Source organism: Geotrypetes seraphini, chromosome 7 (genome assembly GCF_902459505.1).
Source record: "Geotrypetes seraphini chromosome 7, aGeoSer1.1, whole genome shotgun sequence".
In the NCBI taxonomy this organism is placed as follows: Eukaryota; Metazoa; Chordata; class Amphibia; order Gymnophiona; family Dermophiidae; genus Geotrypetes; species Geotrypetes seraphini.
The window spans coordinates 152,221,694-152,243,914 of NC_047090.1; the positions used below are offsets into that span (position 1 = coordinate 152,221,694).

Sequence of the window (22,221 nt, forward strand, 5' to 3'; positions counted from 1 at the left end):
TGTTTCAAAGTGGGTGTAAATACTGTATGTGCATTTGTTCTATAGAAGGAATTCTATAGATGGTACTCAAAACTCAGCACTGGAAAAAAAATCAAAGCTAAGTGCAGTTCTATAAAAGGTGCATGCGCTTTATAGAATCAGGCTTAGTGTCAATTCCCGTGACTTATGCCTGCTGAAACCTGATGTAAATGCTGGCACCCAAATTAGGCATGCTTACTTAGTATTCTATAATTACATGCCTAACATTTTGGAACATCCCTCCCACACTTATTCCCCTCCCGTCACAGTGCTATGAGAGTTAGGCACCCTGCCTTATAGCATAGTGCACATCTGGATACACATGCAAATTTTAATGCGTGACAATTAACATCAATAACACTGCACAACAAATTTTAACTTTTTTTCTGGGGCAAGAATTTGGCCTCCTTTGTATGAAAATAGTCTGTTTTCTCCTATCACATATAGTTTTTGAGCAAATCACAAATATTTATAGCATGAGAAGTCATAATGTAATACATTGCGCCGATTTAAGAGTTCCTATAAATATTATTTTCTAGAATTGTTTTGCTGTTGAAGTGCGTTTATACACGAGATTAGGAGCATCTCTAATTAATGTTCAACAATAGCCAGCATTGATGAATTCCATCTGCCCTGATATAATTTCTCCATTGTAACAATGTCCTGGTTAAACTTTTCCCCATGCTCATCACTAACACTACCAAGATTATCGGGGGGAAAATCCAAATGCGAGTGAAGAAAATGAATTTTTAGTGACATGTTGCATTTGAGATCACAGAATGCTTTAAGCATCGTCTCCACCATTTGGATAGTCTGGTGCCTTCCTATTCCCCAGAAAATTTTCGATTACATTCCTCAATTCTATCCATGCACTTTTCTCACTTCCTTGCAAGACTTCATCAAAGTGCCTGTCTCTCAACAATTCTCTTATTTGTGGCCCCCCAAAATGCTTTTCTTTAACTTCTGAGCACTTATGAAAGGAAATTTTTCACATTGCGAAATCCTTCACCTTCCTTGTTCATAGCCTTAACAAAGTTCTTCATAAGTCCTAGCTTTAGGTAAAGAGATGGCTGTAGCACTTGTTTCAGATCGACAAGAAGATGGTGAATTACATTTTTTTCTTCCTTCTGGATCCAAATTATTACGAAGTGGCCATTCTTTAATGATGTAATGGGATCCTCTGTCTCGGCTATTCCACTCACAGATAAAACAGCAGTACTTTGTGTAGCCCAACTGTAGACCAAGTAACAATGCGATGACCTTCAGATCAGCACAAATCTGCCACTTGTACTCGCTGTACTTAATATGATCTAAGAGGATCTGCAAATTTTCATGTTTCCTTCATGTGGATAGCGTGACCAATAGGAATAGATAGATACACATTTCTGTTAAGAAAAAGCACTGCCTTCGGACTTAGCTTTGACGCATCAATGAACAAGCACCATTCATTAGGGTCATGACTTTGACCAAATGCTTGGAATAATCCATTTACGTCATGACAAAATGTCAATGAGTCTGTCAGAGAAATATTCCACGGTGGCCTTATGAGAATTTCAGAACATGGAGATGTTGGTCTCAGGTGCCAAGAGATTCCACTGACAAAGCCTGGAGCCTGCAATGAGAGGGCATAGGATGAAGTGAAGAGGTGATAGGCTCTGGAGTAATCTAAGGAAATACTTTTTTACAGAAAGGGTGGTAGATGCATAGAACAGTCTCCCAGAAGAGGTGGTAGAGAGAGAGAGACTGTCTGAATTCAAAAGAGCCTGGGATAGGCACGTGGGATCTCTTGGAGAGAGAAAGAGATAATGGTTACTGTGGAAGGGCAGACTAGATGGGCCATTTGGCATTTATCTGCCATCATGTTTCTATGTTTCTAAGAGTGCGGCTTGTCTCTTAGATAAAGTAAGATTTTGAATGAGGTCATTTAATTCTGCCTGAGTTATTAAGTAAGGCTCACCTGAACTTGAAATCAAGAACTCAGGATCATTTTCGGATTCCAGTTCCATAAAGTCATCAACACGTGCTTCAGAGACTTCTTCCAAATCCAATGTATAAGTTCCAGGTGGTCTTGGAATCGGAAGATTGTCATCATGAGGCACAGGTCGAATTGCAGATTCAAGATTAGAATATTGAATTTGACTCTTTGTTTTCAAAGAAAATTCAGACACTTTGGTTAAGCAGAAATAACAATCTGTGCAAGTCCTTCTGTTCCCTCCAAATCATTGGAACAGCAAATGGCATTGATGGATGAATGCCTTTCAGCCATGCTCCAAGGTTGTTGGCACAAGATTTATAACACACGTGAGGTGCCCAAACCTTATCTTGATCTCTAATTTTGCAGCCAAAATAGAGTTCATGGATTTTCCTCATGAGTGGAGTCATATTTCTCTTCTGAGTTCTAAGTACCTCAGATTGAGCTCTGGATGACGTATTTAAAACTAAATACAAGAAAACTAAATTTTTCTTAGCAACTCCTAATGATAAAATCAAAGAATCAATGATACATGTAAATGATTTGGATTATAATAATGAACAATCTATAAAAATACTGAGAGTAACATTGGATAAACATCTTACATTGGAAAAACATACTGATTTATTGTTTAAGAAATGTTTTTCAGTGCTTTGGAAGCTTCGCACCATTAAGAAGTATTTTGATGAAGCCTCCTTTCGCCTGTTGGTGCAGTCCGCTATCTTAAGTATTCTTGACTACTATAATATTGCATATTTAGGGGCTTATAAGAAAATTCTCAAAAAAATAAGAGTAGTCCAGAATACTGCTGTTCGCCTCATTTATGGCTTAAAAAATTGGGTAGTATCACATACATAACCTTAGATAGAGGTATTATTCCCGTTTAGAACCTCAGCGGTGAAAAACACTATCGGCAGTATTCATGGAACCGGCATAGCAAAGGGGAAAATACCTTGATAAAGCCCCCTGGGCGAAACATAGCCTAGGTTGGTGAAGAGCCCCTGCTATGCTTTTCTAAAAGAGATGAGTACCTTTCTAACTTATCTATAATTAAAATATTTAAATAAGATAAATAATTTAAAAATATATATATAAAATAAGACCGATGAAGACTTTAGTGCAAACACCTCTGTGAATGAAATGTTCTCACAGCTTGCACCGCTGAGGTCCTAAACGGGAAGAATTAAAAAATTGGGAGCATGTTACTCCATTTTATAAAAAAAACTCCATTGGTTGCTGATAGAGTCTAGAGTCTTGTTTAAATTCTCATGCATCTGTTATAAAGTAGTTTTTGGTATGTCACCAGACTATCTTATTCCTCATTTTTCTTTGAGTCACGCTAATAAGAGTACATGTAGAGTGCATCTGTTCTCATATCCTTCCATAAAATCTTGTCATTATAAAAAGTTTCTTGAGAGAACTTTCTCATTTCAGGCCGCCAAATTAAATTAATGGCTAGGAAAAATAATGTTAGAGGCTTCTTCTTATTTAGATTTCAGAAAATTGTTAAAGACACAATTATTCGATAGGCTGGTATCTTAATGTACGTTGTTTTAATTTGTTCTTCCTTTTTTAACCCGATGTATTAATTTTATCTGTTGTATTTTTATGCACTGTATGCATTGCCTCTGTTGTGAGCCGCCTAGAACTCTCCCGATATGGCGGCATACAAAAAAATAAAATTATTATTATTTTTTTTAAAATTTTATTGTAACCCATTCTGGGCTCCTGGGGAGGACGGACTATAAAAATGAATGAATAAATAAATAATTGCATACTCCCCACAGACGTAACAGAAACATCAGGGTGGTTCGCACACTTTCTTAACATTATACTAACAAAAACGTTTGAAAAGCAACAACTTGATAACTAAGAAGCAAAACCCTGATACAAAATCGATGATTTAATCTCAACTTTGCTGATGAAGCTTGAAAATTGCTGATGATGCAATACAGTGCATTGCTGATGATGCAATAGGCCTACAGAGAACTGCATATTCCAGCTCCACCTCCTCACCCATAATAATTTAATTATATAGTACTTTATTACATCATTAAAATTAATACTTTAGCTTAAAAATCTAATTTGAGGTAAACTGTTTGTTGTTGTTTTTTTTAGTTCAATCATTTTTATTGAAAGTTTTAAAATATATGAATTGGCAACAATGACCAGTACACAAAGCAGAGAATAGCAATAAGAATACATTTTGTCTGTCATTGCCACCAAAAGAAATGTCAGGTAGGAAATTGTTTTAATATTTCAGAGATTGTTATAACATTTACTCCAGGCATTAGAAAATATTAATTTTTACATTATAATGCTCTTATGCCAAAAATCAGAAGGTTATACTGAAAAAATAAGGTCAGTTTTGAATTCAGTGACCCCCAAATCACTATAGAACACCCACTACAATTCATGCCCCAAAACCTCTGTTGCACAGTGTAATTGGTCACATCAGAGGGGCTGAGTTTTGGTTCTTGGGACTAGGCATTAAGATCATTCTTCCTCCTGATTTGGGGAAAAGGCCAGTTTTTAGGTGATAGTTGAGCCATTGGGTTATTTTGCTTATGGTTGTTGGGGTGGCTGCTTCAATCAGGTACAGTGGGCAGGTATTGAGGATGCAGTATGCTTTGGAGTATTTTAGGAGACACCGTTTTGTTTCTTTGAATTTAATCTCTTCAAAATCATTCCAAGATCTGTCTGCTGATATTTCCATAAATGGTTTTGTTGCAATGGGTCTAGCTGGATTGGTGCAGGGTAGCTGGTCTTAGTTACCTAGTTCTGAGGCTGGGATTATTGTTATTTGTGATCTTCTTCGTGATGGTTAGGTTATCTAATATTGAGAACAGTTTGTTGATTTTAAGATTATTTTCTGTGCTGATCTGTTTAGAATATCATCTTTTGCTTCATCTGTGATTTATATTCTAGGATTTTCTGGCAGAGGGGAGTTTACACCAGTAGTGCTCAGCTTGTCAGCAAGCTCTTTTTAGGGACATAAGTGCTGAAATGAACCACTTCTCTGATGATCTTTGGATTCTTTTGCTGCGTTTGAGTGGGGTTAGTTTGTTTAGGATTTGTTCATTGATCATTTTCCAGTGATCCAGGAAGTCTTGGTCAGGGATGGGTAGGGATAGTAATGAATTATCTATTTCATTCCAATATGATTCAGGACTTACTTTGTTTCGATAATAAGAGGCTACTCAGGGGGTCAGTTTGGTTATTGATACCTCTTTCCAGAGTATGGTGAATTCTAGGAATTGGTGGTCTGACCAAGGTACTTTGGATAGGGAATTAAATTCTAGGTAGCTTGTGCTTTTTGCTGAAATGAGTAGATCTAACTGATGGCCCTTTTCATGTGTGGGTTGTTGAAACAAGGGTTTGAGGTCGAGAGGTTTCAGGGTTTGCTGCTTCTCCTTTGATATTTTGCATTTCAATCATTCAGAATGTCAGTCCAAGTCTATAAAACCACCTACTGCATTTATTTGAATCAGTCCATCCACTGTGAATAATAACCTAAGTGCAATAAACTGTATTATAATCGTTTATATCACCTGCTGGTGCACCTGTTGCTAGATGGTATAAAGTAATATAATTTTGTTAATTGCCTTCATTCTGTTCTTTTCTGCAACCGCTGTATATAAGACTAGAGCATAAAGGTTTTAAGAAATGACACTATAAACTGCCCATAATTACTTAGCTTAACTACTTCATATCCAAATATATTTGGAATGTTGTAGAAGAACATGGGGGTATTTTTTGTGCTCACAGACAAGGTGTGATACTGTAATTATGTAAAAGATTTGAACGCAAAATGAAGTCAGCCTTTCAAAGTGCCTGGAGCCACCCAGAACTGAAGCTGCTAGATTTTCAAAGGGACTGATTCAGCCATCTTACAGTATTTTGTAGTCAGATTGCTAGATCACTTTGAAAAACTACACTATAGAATATGAAATAGTCGTTGTAGGGGCTTTGGGCTCCTTTTAGGAAGGTGCACTAACGTTTTTAGCGCGCACACATGATTAGCGCATGCTAGCAGAAAAACTACCGCCTGCTTAAAAGGAACCCTTTATCCAGCACCAGATTTTGATAGCATGAGCACCATACACAGTCAAACCTCGGTTTGCGAGTAACCTGGTTTGCGAGTGTTTTGCAAGACGAGCAAAACATTCTCGCAAATCTTGTCTCGCAAACCGAGTGTTGACTCGATTTGCGAGCAACCCCCCCCCCCCCGAGAACCGGCATCGCTCCCCCTCCACTCACACAGGCCCCCTGTGCGAATCGGCACCCCACGCCCGAACAACTTCAAACTTACCCCCCGTCTGGCACCGGCACGCAGCCCACAGGACGTGCCGGTGCGGCTTGAAGAAGTCCCTGCCTCTGCTGGGCCTTGAGCATGCATCTGCACATGCTCAAGGCCATCTAGTTCTCCCTCTCGCCGAGATTCTGGGACACGGTGCTACCGGGATACAAACTATACCGCAGAGACAGAGTGACTCATAAAGGAGGAGGCATTGCCATATACGTTAAAGAGGGAATTGAATCTACTGGAGAGAACATGCCACAACAGACGAATAAGTTAGAGTCTCTATGGGTCAAAATTCTGGGAGCCAATGGACCAGAAACGAGGATAGGCATCTACTACCGACACCCAGGGCAGTCCAAAGAAATTGATGAAGAAATGACAGATGAGATGAAACACAACTGCAAGTGAGGCAATGCAGTTATCACGGGTGACTTCAATTATCCGGGGATAGACTGGAACCTAGGCACCTCCTAGGCTGTGCTAGAGAGACCAATTTCCTGGAAACGGTAGAAGATTGCTTCCTGGAACAACTTGTCAAGGAAAACACGAGAGGAAACGCAATTCTGGACCTAATTCTAAATGGATTGTGAGAAGAGGCACAAGATGTAGAAGTAGAAGGGACCCTGGGAAACAGCGATCACAATATGATCCGCTTCAACCTGGAAACAGCGGCGAAACATCGGTCCAGAACGACGGCCACGGTGCTAAACTTCCAAAAAGGGAATTATGAAGGGATGAGACACATGGTGGGGAAGAAGATTAAGAAGAGGATAAACACTGTAAAGACGCTAGAGCAAGCTTGGTCTCTTTTTAAGGATATGATCACCGAGGCGCAAAATATATATATACCGCATATCAACAAGGGATCAAAGAGGAAAAAGATTAAAGAACCAGCGTGGCTCACTGTAGAGGTAAAGGAAGCGATCAGAGACAAAAAAAAATCATTTAAGGAATGGAAAAGATCAAAAACAAATGAAAACTGTAATAAGCACAAACAGCATCAACGCAGGTGCCATAAGGCGGTAAAAGGGGCCCAAAGAGACTACGAGGAGAAAATAGCCAAGGAGGCAAAAAACTTCAAGCCATTCTTTCGATATATCATAGGGAAACGACCCACAAAGGAAGCGGTGGGAACGTTGGATGATCAAGGAATAAAGGGAGCGCTAAAGGAGGACAAAGCAATTGCTGACAGACTGAACACGTTTTTTGCGTCTGTATTTACCGAAGAGGATATACACAGCATACCGGAACCCATTAGGCTGTATGCTGGGAGTGAAAATGAGAAACTGACATGGTTAACGGTCAGTCTAGAAGAGATATGCAGGCAGATTCATAGGCTTAAGAGCGATAAATCCCCGGGACCGGATGGCATCCATCCGAGGGTCTCAAGGAACTGAAAGGGACCATAGCTGAACTGCTTCAACTAATAGCCAATCTGTTGATCATATCGGGAAAGATTCTGGAGAACTGGAAGGTGGTGAATGTTATGTCGATCTTCAAAAAAGGTTCAAGGGAAGACCCGGGAAACTACAGACCGATGAGTCTGACTTCGGTACCGGGAAAGATGGTAGAGGCGCTGATAAAGGACCACATAATTGATCACCTTGACGGACATGGGCTGATGAGGAGAAACTACAGACCGGTGAGTCTGACCTCGGTACCGGGAAAGATGGTAGAGGTGCTGATAAAGGACCGCATCATTGATCACCTTGATGGACATGGGCTGATGAGGACCAGCCAGCATGGTTTCAGCAAAGGCAGATCTTGTTTGACAAACTTGCTGCACTTCTTCAAGGGAGTAAACAGGCAGATAGACAAGGGCGACCTGGTCGACATTGTATATCTGGACTTTCAGAAGGCATTCGACAAGGTTCTACATGAACGACTACTTCGGAAAATTGCGAGCCATGTAATTGAGGGTGAAATACTCACTTGGATTAAAAACTGGCTGGAACATAGAAAACAGAGAGTGGGAGTAAATAGACAATACTCGGACTGGAGGAGCGTCACCAGTGGAGTGCCGAAGGGCTCGGTGCTTGGACCCGTGCTCTTTAACATCTTTATAAATGACCTGGACATAGGTACGACAAGCGAGGTAATTAAATTCGCAGACGATACGAAGTTATTCAGAGTAGTGAAGACGCAGGGGGATTGCGAAGATCTGTAATGTGACATAATCAGGCTCGAGGAATGGGCATCAACATGGCAGATGAGGTTCAACGTGGATAAGTGTAAAGTGATGCATATTAGGTAACAAAAATCTCATGCACGAATACAGGATGTCCGGGGCGGTACTTGGAGAGACCTCCCAGGAAAGAGACTTGGGAGTTCTATCGACAAATCGATGAAGCCCTCCGCGCAATGTGCAGTGGCGGCAAAAAGGGTGAACAGAATGCTAGGAATGATAAAAAGGGGATCACAAACAGATCGGAGAAGGTTATCATGCCGCTGTACCGGGCCATGGTGTGCCCTCACCTGGAGTACTGCGTACAGCACCGGTCGCCATACATGAAGAAGGACATGGTACTACTCAAAAGGGTCCAGAGAAGAGCAACTAAGATGGTTAAAAGGTTGGAGGAGCTGCCGTACAGCGAAAGATTAGAGAAATTGGGCTTCTTCTCCCTCAAACAGAGGAGATTAAGAGGGGACATGATCGAAACATTCAAGGTACTGAAGGGGATAGACTTAGTAGACAAGGACAAGTTGTTCACCCTCTCCAAGGTAGGGAGAACGAGCGGGCACTCTCTAAAGTTGAAAGGAGATAGATTCCGTACAAGCATAAGGAAGTTTTTCTTCACCCAGAGAGTGGTGGAGAGCTGGAACGTTCTTCTGGAGTCTGTCATAGGGAAAATACCCTCCAGGGATTCAAGGCAAAGCTAGATAAGTTCCTGCTGAACATTGACGTACGCAGGTAGGGCTGGTCTCAGTTAGGGCGCTGGTCTTTGACCTGAGGGCCACCGCGTGAACTGGGCATGATGGACCACTGGTCTGACCCAGCAGCGGCAATACTTATGTTCTTATGTCTCCATCCCCACAGGAACTCAATTTCTCCGTCCTGTCCCCATGAGTTTTGTCACTGTTCCAATTCCTGTAAGCTCTGCCTTAACCCACAAGCCTCGAACACTAATGATTTTAAAATGTTTGAGGCTTGTGCAGATGAGGATGGAGCTTACAGGAATGGGGCCGGGACAGAAAAAAAACTTGGAAAATGATTTCCTGTGGGGATGGGGAAAAATTTGTCCCTGTGACATTCTCTAACTGTTAATTAGAAAACAGTGTTATTAATTTGTAGTTACTAACACATATATCGCAGATTTTGTATTACTGCTTGGATGTCTGTTTTTGGTATTTTATATATGGTTACATGAAGTATGTTATAGTTTCTGTTTTTAACTGTTTGGTTTTCTATTTTGTATGGGGGTTTGTTTGTTTTTTAAATCTGTATTGAATATGTGTTTTATGTTGTTGGACCCTGGGGCAGGCCATTTGGATGAAACACATACATGTTGGGTCTTCTAGAATCAATAAATATCTCAGCACAATTGGCCATCTTCACTGGTTTTCTTTGTGTTCTGACATTTCCGTGAAGGTATTTCTCTTTTTTTGGCTAGTCCCAATGATAAAATTACAGATAAAACTCTCTGTTTAAGAGGACAAGAATATCCAATAGCCTCATCTCTTAAAATGTTAAGAGTCATATTCAACCGCCATTTAACCCAGGGGGAGCATACTGATATGCTTGTAAAGAAATGTTTCTTTGCATTATGGAAGTTGCGTTCCATCAAAAAATACTTTGACCCTACTTCTTTCAGATTACTAGTTCAAGCATTAATTTTATCTATTCTTGACTATTGCAATATAATCTATTTGGGAGCTTATAAAACCATCTTAGGAAGATTAAGGCTAATCCAAAATACAGCGGTCCGTTTAATTTTCAGATTAAAACAACAGGAACATGTCAGCCCTTACTACCATCAGCTGCACTGGTTGCCAATGGAAGCAATAATACTTTTCAAATTTGCTTGTATTTGCTATAAGATGTTATTTGGATTAGCTCCACTATATCTCCTCTCTCATTTTGGATGGTACTGTTTGACTAGGCCTACTCGGCATACTGGTTTTACTTTTCCTAATCCCAAAAATTGCTGTTATAAAAAATATTTTGATCGATCTTTGGCTTATCAAGCAGGTAAAGTTCAAGTATGGTTAGATGACCTGATTCAACAATCTGCATCTTTATTGCACCTTTAGAAAATTGGTTAAGACCTATTTGTTCAAAAATTTGTTATTTGATTGATGACTATGTCATAGTTTCTTATTGTATTTTTCACTATTGAAATATTGTACTGCTTTTCTGTGTGCTTTGTATCATCACTGGAATGTCCAGTCCTCTTTATTCTGTGAACCGCCTAGAACTTTTTGGGTGTTGGCGGTATAGAAAAATAAAGTTGTTATTATTATATATTTTAGAACAGGTCCTACATTGGAAGACCTTGTTCAAAGATACTAGTGGAACTTCAGAGGTCCTGACTTGGATGTCTAAATTTAGAATCAGGCATCATTCTAAATTGCCAGTCTACATATCTAAAACACTTTCAGACTAAGGTAGACATAAATATATACAGTATCAATATATTCGTAAAAGGAAGGCATACACGCTGCATATTTGGAACTGAACAATATTTTTTTTATTTGAATTTATAAGAATATATTCCCACAGACGAATAAAAGACAAAGAGTAACAAAACAAGAACAATCAACCTGCTAAACTGCAGTATCAAAAAAATGAAAAACTAAGACCTCCTTTTATCAAGCAGTGGTAGAGCATTTTACCGTGAGCCGGCAAGGTAAATGCTCCAGCGCTCATTCAATTTCTATGAGTGTCAGAACATTTACCTCACTGGTCCATGGTAAAAAGCTCTACTGCTGCTTGATAAAAGGAGCCCTAAATACATCAGCCCACATCTAGGAGAACAAACAGTATATATGAGTACAAAGGAAATATATTTGTCCAACAATATGATTCACTAATAATAGGTTATGTACTACAAGTAACATATTTTGATAAATCTGAAAATTGTAATACTATAACTCCTGGTTTATCTTTTTACATTGTGTTTGGGAAAGCGAATGTGATATAAAAGCTGTGTTGTTCCCTTACCTGTAAATGAAAGAATAAAGAAAACATTCTTCTCTTGGAAAATGTGTCAAATTCCTTAACTGCTGAGATTTTTCTTGTTTTGTTTTCTTAGTATGAAAAAAAGTTACTGGAATATTTAAGTATCCTTCATAGTGTGGCCCCTTATGTTCATAGCTGTGGAAGGATCAAGGAAGAGTTAAACAGAATAATGCCTGTCTCACACATTTCAGTATCTATCCTTTGCAGGAGTAGAATATTCCTGCGGAATATGGTGTATGGGATACAATGAGGTGGTGGAGAGGAAAACGGTGACAGAGTTCAAAAATGTGTGGGATGAACACAGGATCTCTAATCAGAAAATAATGATATATAATGAAGAACTAAGGTCAGTACTGGGCAGACTTGCACGGTCTGTGTCATGTATTCAGTTGAGGATGGGCTGGGATGGTTTAGATGAGCTGGAGTGAGCTTTGACGGAGACTCCAGATAATGCACAGTACTGGGCAGAGCTCTGGGTTTCTGGCCCCCAAATATCTAAGAAAAAGAACCATTTACATTAAATCATTAAATTATAGAGAGTGTATGTTTGGGCAGACTGGATGGACCATTCAGGTCTTTATTTGCCGTCATTTACTATGTTACTCTCATTTGCTGCATTTAAAGCAAGTTTCATAGATGGAACTTGGCTGGTGTAATTTCTTGAATCATTAGTCCTCTAAGTTCCACTCCCATTTGTATGCAGTTGTTACCATGGAATCTGAAGCAAGCATACAAAACAGTGCCATTAAACACACTTATTTATTACTACAGCAACAGGTTTGAGTCACTTCGAAATCCTTATGGATCGATATTCAACTGGCAGCAGTCAGTGTTTTGCCACATGTGAGCATCAACATTGAATTTCCAGATTTGCAGAGCAGGCTAACACATAGGCCTAGATTCACTAAGCTCACCGATCATGCCCCGACCAGTTTGCGAGCCTTCTCCGACCCCCAACCCGATTCACAAACCTTCTGCCCGATCCAATCCACACATGCAAATGAGGGGAAATGGCATGCATGAGTAGGAAGGCAGTGATTCACTAAACAGAAGAAGGAACACCGATTGGGCTTGCCGATCCAAAATGAAGCGACTGCTGAGGACCAGTCACTTACTGTCCCTACCGACTCGCCTGCCCTCTGCTGCCCTGAAATCCCAGTTTCTCCCTGCTGACTCTCCTGCTCTCTGCCGCCCTGTGAGTCCGTGGTTTTAACCCATGGGTTAAAAGTGTGTTCTGTTCCATAATCTTGGCTAAAGCATGTTCTATTCCATTGAAATGTCCACTCAAGTAAACTGCAGCCACCCCTCCCCCTTTGTTTTGACCTTGCTTGTACGGAGAGCATGCGTGGATCACATCTACAGCCAACGAGGATGGCCTGCGCATGCGTCTCGATTGCTCTACTGCGATCCGTGGGATCGCTGTAGGGCGTGCGTCCAATCACAACATTTGCATGCAGAGTCTGTTGTGAATCGGTCACTCGGCCACGGATAGCCCAACAATGGTGAGCTTAGTGAATCTAGGCCATAGTCGGTTAAGTGTGATATTCAGCCGTTAACCAGCTGTGGGTTACCTAATAAAGATAGAACTGATTTTTATGCAGTTTTTTTCATGCAATTAACCTGACTGGTTAAGTTCTGAATATCAGCACTTAACTGGCTAGATGCTGCCTCTGCTGCTGAAATGCCCCTAAAATAGCTGATTTTGAGTTTGGTGCTAACTGGTTGGTTTCAGTGGCGCTAACTGGTTTAGTGCCGCTGAAAGAGATTGATTAGCCCCACAATTTAACCAGCCATAGCTGGTTTATGGCTGACTAAATTGTGTTGAATATCGACCCCTTTGAATTCAGGATAAAATAACTGAAATGAGATGAACTGCCATTTTGCAAAGTGAACTTTTTGTTTTTCTCTTTTAGATCAGGAGTTGGTGTAACAGGATCAAAGCAGACATTATTTTATGCGGAGGTGAAAGACAGTATGAAAACTGACATAGGAGGTGGCAAAGCTGAAGAAGGGGAGCTCATTGAAGTTGTGGAAATACCTCTGGAAGATGCCTTTAATTTTTCTTTTGATGAAAATTTGCCTAAAACAATGGGAGTTATGTTTGGATTCATGTGGTTTCAAAATAACGTTGCCCCACTTTTACCCCAAAAAATAAAAACAAACAAAATTACTCCTATTCCTTAAACTAGTGGTTCATACACCTGTCCGGGGTGGGGGTGGGGGGCAGCTAGTTGGGTTTTTAAGAGATCCCTAATGAATTTGCATGAGCAAGATTTGCCTATAAAGTAAGTGGTAGGCATGCAGATTTCTCTCAGGCATATTCATTAGGTGCTGGTTTCAGCCTAGATGCTCCTGGATAATGCCTAACTTGGTATTCTCAGTCTGCTGCTAGAGAAGTGTATGTTTAAGAGTATAATGTGAGCCCTCCTCAGTCACAGCTCCTGACGCTATTGAGCAAAACACAGTCCTGTGTCGGGCGTGACTAAGAGTTTTTTGAGAGTTGATTTAATGAAGAGCATGAAAAATTAGCTCTGAGCGGTATCCAGTGAATTGAGTGGTGAAGATTCATACAGCATACAGTGAATGTTAGGTGGACATATCATATGGATACATTGGAGGAGAAGATTGGGGAAAAAAATGCGACACTGAAAAAAATGGGACACTGATTGAAACATTGACTGAATATTTGGGTTGACGGGGGAGGGTTTGCATTGTAGCATTTTATTAGGGTAATGAATATATAAATAAATGCAGTTAAATCTATGGCTTCTAAGTGATCAAAAATAATGCATATTCATTAGGAATATCTTGAAAACCCGACTGGCTGAGAGTCCCCCAGGACAAGTGTAAGAACCTCTGCTGCCTTAGTCATTTTTGATCTTCTATAATGCCAAAGTTATTTCAAAGTCCTCGTGTCTCAGAGCCACTATTGGTTCAACTGTCAAGGGTTAATATTCAGACTTGACAGCAAGCATTTTTTAATGCATATATTCAGCACTGCTATCTGGATTGGAGGCAGTTCTGGATATATGTGGAAAGCTCACCACTCTTAGCTGTCTGCATAATGGCAAGATCCATTAAAAAGAGAAACAGGAGAACAAAAATGTTCCATAGAAAATAGAAATAACAAAAAGCAGAGATGGCCAGGAGGATAGTGATGTCATTGAAGCCACACTCTGGTTATACATTTTATTGTTCACCCGACGCAACCTTGTTTCAGCGAGTGCCTGTGTCAGGGATCCTAGTGTTAAAAAATATACCTACAAGAGACTCATTTGTCATCTTCGGACTCTGCAAAGTTTTCATTTCCATGGGCCATTCCTGGCTTATTTTTCCCTGCTATAGATAAACATAATGGGGTTATCACTATTATTAGAAATAGACCTGACATTAAGCTCACATCTCATATGACAGATTTGGATGGCAGATGGGTCTGTGCTACAATTGATTTTAATGGAGTAATCATTGATTGTCTAAACATATATGGACCCAATATTGATGATCCTGGTTTTTTCGACTCTATATCAGAGCAGATGGTGACTGCTTTAAATCGTCCAATAATAATAGGTGGAGACTTCAACCTGATATTAGACCCGAAAAAAGATAGGAAATCTAGATCTGCTTATAAACCTACTAGAAATTGGCATAAATTACGGGATTTACTGATCCAATTTGATCTGGTGGATCCTTGGAGAATGCAACATCAGAATGAGAGTGAATATACCTTCTTCTCTGCTCCTCATTCCTCCTATACCCGAATAGATTTCTTTTTGATGAGCGCCTCGCTAACTAATTTTCTTCATTCTTCCACCATCAAAGAAATAGTAGTCTCTGACCATGCTGCGATTCTTATCCAACTAAAAGGTATTGTTTCCACCCGACCTCAGAAGAATTGGAGACTTAATACTTCTTTATTGAATGATCCGGACTTTGTATCGTTCATTGAAAAAGAGATTACTGATTTCTTCACGATAAATAAGACAACTGATGTTACTTGGATTACTATATGGGACTCATTTAAAGCATACCTTAGGGGTGCTATTATTTCATTTGCGTCTCATAAGAAATCCCTGCGACTGTTAGAATTGCAAACCCTGGAGAATTCCATCAAACAACTGGAGCAAGAACATATTTGCTCTGCTAATGACTAAACTCCGTTCCTTACGGCTAAAACATAATTTGCTTTCCAGTCAAGTTGCTCACAATCAAGTGTTGATGAAGAATGCCTCCTACTATATGGAAAACAATACATGTGGGCATCGTCTTGCCCAATATTTGAAGGGACGTTCTTCAAAAAAGTACATTCCTGCCATCAAAAACGAATCTGATACCCTACTTACGACTGCTCTGGAAATTGTTACAGCCTTTCAACAATTTTATAATACCTTATATACTTCTGAGGTTGACAGCTCTATGTCTGTTATGGACTTTTTACGTGATTTACCGTGTACCTCCTTGACATCTGAACAAGTAGAGAATTTGGAAGTGGATTTGAGTCCAGATGAGATTGTGAAGGCTATACGTTCACTCGCCAAAGCTAAGGCTCCTGGACCAGATGGCTTCCCTTCGGAGTTTTACCAAGTCTTTCTTCCTCACATATTGCCTTACTTGCATGAGTTCTTCCGGGCTCTCCTCGCAGATGGATATGGTCATGGGACCTTTACAGAGGCAACTATCATTGTCCTTCCCAAAGATGGGAAAGACCTCACAGATGTTACCAACTATCGGCCTCTTTCGCTCATTAATACTGATGCGAAGATATTTGCTAAAATTATTGCGGAAAGATTACAACCTGTCTTAACCACTATTATTAACCCAGAACAAACGGGGTTCTTACCTGGAAGAGTTTCTTCTGATAATTCTAGAATTTTTGCAAATATAATTCAGTATTTTTCTCATCTCCAGACACCTTTGCTAGCGATTGCACTTGACGCTGAAAAAGCGTTCGATCGTATTGAATGGGCTTATATTTTCCAAGTACTTCAATGGTATGGATTTCCTCCTTATTTCTTGTCCCTCATACGTATCCTTTATACTAACCCAACAGCGAGACTCTACATAAATGATACTTTCTCATCTCCGATCCAATTGACACGAGGCACAAGACAAGGATGTCCTTTGTCTCCCCTTCTGTTTAACATCGCATTAGAACCTCTGCTGATCGCTATACGCATGCATAAGAATATTTCTGGAGTTAAATTAGGAGAATTTGAAATCAAGCTGACTGCATATGCAGATGATGTCCTTATTTATGCATCGCCCTCGTCTCTTCCCTATATTAAGAATTTAATTCACCGCTACGCTTTGTTTTCTGGCTATAAATTGAACTTATCTAAATCTGAAATAATGCCTATCAACTGTCCTGAAATTTATGAGGAGGTTAAGAATCTGGGATTTCATTGGTCTCCAAGCAAGATCAAATATTTAGGAGTATACTTTGGACCAACATTGGATGAAACCCTGGTCTATAATATGGACTATATTTTAAACAAAGTCAAGCGATCTTTGACTCTCTGGTCTCCTCTTAAACTTTCATGGTGGGGACGTCTCGACACCATTAAAATGATGATAGTCCCTGTGGTAAATTATATACTTTCCATGATACCAGTTTTATTTCACCGTACCTTCTATAAGAAAGTAGAATCTCTACTGGTCGATTTTCTATGGATCCATAAAGTTCCACGAATTAGTCTTCAAAAGCTTAAGAGCTCGAGACAGAATGGGGGGGTTTCCTTTCCTAGTTTTTTTGACTATCATATCTCATTTATTCTCAGGCAGAGCGCCCGCTGGTATTATACTTTAGATAACGCTGATATCACTCCATGCCACCAGTTGGAATTACACATTACCAATCTTCCGCTAAAATATGTCCCGGTTATGTCACTCACATCTGAGTCCTTGAATAATCCTATCCTGCGTTCTGCTTTGTTATCCTTTAATGAAGTGGAAACTCACTCGGATTCAAAGTGGAATGATTCATTGCAGACTTCCTTATGGCTGAATCCCAACATTAAGATTCAAAACAACCCAATCTCCTGGAAATCTTGGCAACAGTGTGGAATATGGACTGTTAATCAACTTTATGATGGAGATCATTGGTTCACGTTTGCTTCCATATGTCGAACATATGACCTCCCACCATCACAGTTTTTCAGGTGGCTACAATTAACTCATGCCATTAAAAAGGACTTCTTGCCGAACCATCCTTCTTCTGATCACCCTTCGTTTCTTACTCTCTGCACCTTAATTGGTGCGCAGGGTAAAGAGGCGTCGCGTTGGTATAAGATTCTTCAATCATCTAAGTATCCTCTGGAACCTACAATAATACAATCCTGGCATAATACACTGGAAGTCAACTTGGATACTCACGATTGGGGAGATGTTTGCCTTATGAATGGGAAATCTCTTCACTCGTCCTCTATGAGACAAACTGCATTTTTTCTATTTCATAGGGCCTATTGGACCCCTCAAAGATTAGCTAAGGTTAACACTCAAGGATCCAAATATTGCTGGTCCTGCCATACGACTGAGGGATCCTTGCAACACATGATGTTTGATTGTCCTCTCTTAGCAGATTTTTGGTCATCAGTATGGAGGACAATCTCTTCTGCATTGGGTATTACTCACCCTCTGACTTATGCCATGATTATTGTGGGTGACAGGGAGACTCTACTGCCTATCTCTGACTATAATCGCATACTTATTAGAGCGCTACTTTTAATAGCCATAAAAGAAATATTATCTAATTGGAAGAATTTGTCCTCTGTTTCATACATGTCATGGTGGTCTAATGTGTCTGCTATTGTGAAATATGAACGCATTTATGCTGAGAAATTTGGTTCCTTATCTAGATTTTATGACATCTGGGACCCTATTTTGGTATTATGATATAGCTTTCTCTCTCTTACATTGAGACATTACATTATCAGATCGTTATATGTTTTAACTATGATAATTTGTTTTTCTTGCCTGACAATCCTTTTGTGCTACACTTCTGCATGCATTTGTAGTCTTTGTTTTTTGGTTACATTTCTGAGATCTGACACAGGTGATTACTTGTATATATTACTTGTTATTTCTCTTTGTACTTTGACTTCCTTTTGTCATTGTTATTTGTGTTCCAAAACAATAAAAAACTATTGAACACTAAAAAAAATTAAAAAATTAAAAAAAAAACACTGTACTGTATATATAAATTGTTGCAAAATGGACTTCAGTCTTTTAAATATAAAAATAATTTTAAAACATAATGAAATATAAGCAATATTTAAAAAATAATAAAGAGGAAAGCATAATTCAAGGACATACTGATGAACTAAATAGACCTACATAGGGCTCCTTTTACGAAGGCACGTTAGAGCCTTAATGCGTGGAATAGCATGCACTAAAATGCCACGTGCGCTAGCCGCTACTGCCTCCTTTTGAGCAGGCGGTAGATTTTTGGCTAACGTGCGCTAATCCGGTGCGTACATTAAAACGCTTAGCGCACCTTTGTAAAAGGAGCCCATAATCTCATTATAACCAGAGTGTGGCTTCAGTGACACCATTATCCCCCTGACCATCTCTTCTTTTTGCTGTTTCAATATTCATCTGCTATACACGGGCCAAGCAGCGTAAGGCACTGCAGAAAAATGGAGTACCACAGGATGTGCTACTTCATCACATGGCAGTTTTTGAATGTGTGTGCACTAACCATGTGCTAAACATTTTTTGTATTTTTTGAGGGGTATGTCGGGATGGAGAATGGGTGTTCCTGTTCTAACCAACTAGCATATCTATGTTCTCACATGCTAATTGGCTAGTGCATAGTTAGTGCAGGAGCCCTTCCACCTACAAAATAGGAGGAAGGAAGTGCTCCCATGGTAATTTTTTTTAAATGATCATGCAATATTAGTGCATGGTCATTAATGGGGGAAGGAACCTCCCCAGAAAAGCAAGGTTTATACAGCTTCAGTAAAAATGGCCTTATTGTACAGGAAAAATCCACTTAAGGGTGCACTAAGGCCTATTGTTTTTACCACATATTAGTAAAAGGACCCTTTATAAATTAAATAATGTAAATGATATGTAAAATTATATAAATGGGCAACATATTTTCTGTGTAAGACTGCAGTACTTTAGAACCAAAAGAAGAGAAGAGATTTTGTATTTAGCTCATGTCTTTTTGAGTAGCAGCTCAAGATAGGTTATGTTTCAATAGGAATTTTCCTGACCCGAGGCAATGGAGACTTAAAAGACTTGCCCAAGATCACAAAGAGCTACAGTGAGGTTTGAAACCTGGCTTCCCTGGTTCTCAGCCCACTACTCTTAACCATTAGCCATGCCTCTATTCCAAACTAAGACACAGATGACTTCTAGAGATAGGGGAACATTTCCTTAGGTCCTTAAATATTTCTGTCTTGGGTATCTGTGTTTTGGGGTTGTCTCTTCCTAAGGTACCAATCAATTAATTGTTACTGTTGATTTTAAATGATACAATAAAATATAGGAATGAAAACTAAAAGGAATCTCTAGTGCTACAGTGTTTAAGTATTGTATTGATTTTATTAACAGAAGAGTGGTCCCTATAAGCTCCAAAGAATAGGGATTGTCCATTATGGGGGCAGTTCTGTAACAATACAATATGGGCCTCATAATCAAAAGAGAAAAACGTCCAAAAACTGGCCTAAGTCGGCATTTGGATGATCATAAGCGAAAGACGTCCAAGTGCCGATAATCAAACTGGGTTTGGGACGTATTTCTAAATGACCTAGGCCTTCATAGTGCTGCTGAATGACCATAGCTAAACGGGGCATTACAGGAGGAGTGTCGAGGACGGGATTTGGGCGGGACGTGGGCAGGCTTAGACTTAGTCGTACAGCATGTAAAACTGAAAGTTTTACAACAGAGCCTAGACGGATCTTGGACGTTTGACTTAGACCATTTAAAACATGGACTAAGTCGCAAAAACCCAGCTAAAGTCACCAGATAAACACTGAAAACACATAAACAGACCCCCCACACACTACCCCAGTGATCAACCCCCCCACCCCCATAAAAATTTTATTCACAACTTTAAAATTCTGCCTCCAGACCATCATCACCTAGCTGCCTGGCATAGGAAAGCCTAATCGTCCAGCAAAGAGCCATTTTAAGTCATCATGGGGGTGGGTTAGGGACCCATTGAGAGGAGGACCCATGCCCATAAGCCCCTGTAATCACTGCATTGATACTTAAACATGTGCACTCCCCTATACACCCCCAAAACCCTTTTGTACTGGCATATAAGTGGCTCCTGCAGCCATAAGGGCTATTGGGGTGGTAGATAAGTGGGTCTAGGGGATTCTGGAGGTGGTTTGGGGGGCTCACTGTAACCTATAAGGGAGCTGTAGGGAGGAGAAGACATGGCACCCTTTTTGTGAAGTTCACAGCAGTGCCCTGTAAGGTACCCCCACTATTTAGGTGGCATGTCTGGGTGTGCAGCCCATCATTTTGCAGACCCCTCCCACGTCCAACAGAGCTTGTTCCAGGCGTTTTTGACTTGGACGAAAAAGTGGTATAAAGATAGACGATTTAGTGGCTTGGATGATCAGATCAGCAGGACGTATAATTAGACGATTTTCGAATCAAAAATATTTTGGATGTATTTTTCAAAAATGTGTCCTAGGCTGTTTTTTTACTTTGGACGACTTGCGGCTTAGACGAAAACAGACTTGGACATTCCTTTCAATTATGCCCCTCTATATATTTAGAATAATGGCAAAATTATACATGGAACTATCAAAATTCTGTAAATATTATTTAACTTTAAATAGCATGTATTTGCAAAGTGAGGTGGGGTAGTACATAGACGCGAAGCTTGAGCAGAGCTTAAACTTTCACAGTATACGGTAAGTTAATAATTATCCATAGCACATATGTGCTAACGTTTACTCCAACCAAAGTAGGCATCTCCTGTCCTTGTTGTAGAATTATTCTTTTTTTAAAAAATGGTTCTAGAATTGGGTGATGTATATAGAATAGCATTTGGTGATAGGATCTGCACCCAGTTTTGGGCAAGAAGATTTACAGTACTCCCCTGATATTTGCAAGGGTCCTGTTCCAAGAACCCCTGCAAATCTTGAAAAACCTGTGGGTGGGGTTTCTGCCGCCTGGGCCAATCCGGCCCCATTATGGACCCGGATGGCCTGCCAGACGGGTGGGCTTGGCACCCGTCCATCTGGCCAACATTAAAGGTACAGGGAAGGGGGGTGGGGTTGGAGGGGTCGGCCGGGGGGGTCGTGGGTCGGCGGGGGGGCCGATTGGGGGTTCTGGTGGGGGCGGTCATTGGGGGAGGGGGGCTGTGTCGAGGGCAGGAGGGCCTGGGATCCCTCCTGCCCATATTGTAGTGGGGGTAGGGGGTCGCCGGGGCCAGGAGGGCTTGGGCTCCCTCCTGGCCCGTTCGTGTAGGTGGGGGGGGGGGGTCGCCGGGGCCAGGAAGGCTTGGGCTCCCTCCTGGCCCATTCATATAGCTGGGGGGGGGAGGTCGCCGGGGCCAGGAGAGGTTGGGCTCTCTCCTGGCCTGTTCGTTTAGGTGGGGGGGGGGTCGCCGGGGCCAGGAGAGGTTGGGCTCTCTCCTGGCCCGTTCGTGTAGGTGGGGGGATCGCCGGGGCAAGAGGGCTTGGGCTCCCTCTTGTCCCGATGTTGTTGGTGGTGCCGCGGGTGCCCGGGGCAGGAGGGCTTGGGCTCCCTCCTGGCCGACCATAATCGAGGGGTTAGCGATCGCGGGGC

The 22,221-nt window shown here is 40.7% G+C and overlaps 1 protein-coding gene across 7 annotated transcripts in view; it reads left to right on the top strand.

Moving 5' to 3' along the window:
* The window catches only part of NUDT14 (nudix hydrolase 14), a 157,715-nt gene extending 142,492 nt beyond the window's left edge, over positions 1-15,223 (top strand). For 6 of the 7 annotated variants that reach the window (XM_033951954.1, XM_033951957.1, XM_033951960.1 and 3 more), the window contains one exon: positions 13,386-15,223. In XM_033951954.1, the coding sequence (XP_033807845.1) occupies positions 13,386-13,656 (271 nt within the window). In that variant the 3' untranslated portion in view covers positions 13,657-15,223. Of the gene's footprint in view, positions 1-11,679; positions 11,809-13,385 lie in introns of those variants that run through there. The other variant, XM_033951961.1, reaches the window with a different exon arrangement.
* The last annotated feature ends 6,998 nt before the right edge of the window (positions 15,224-22,221 follow it).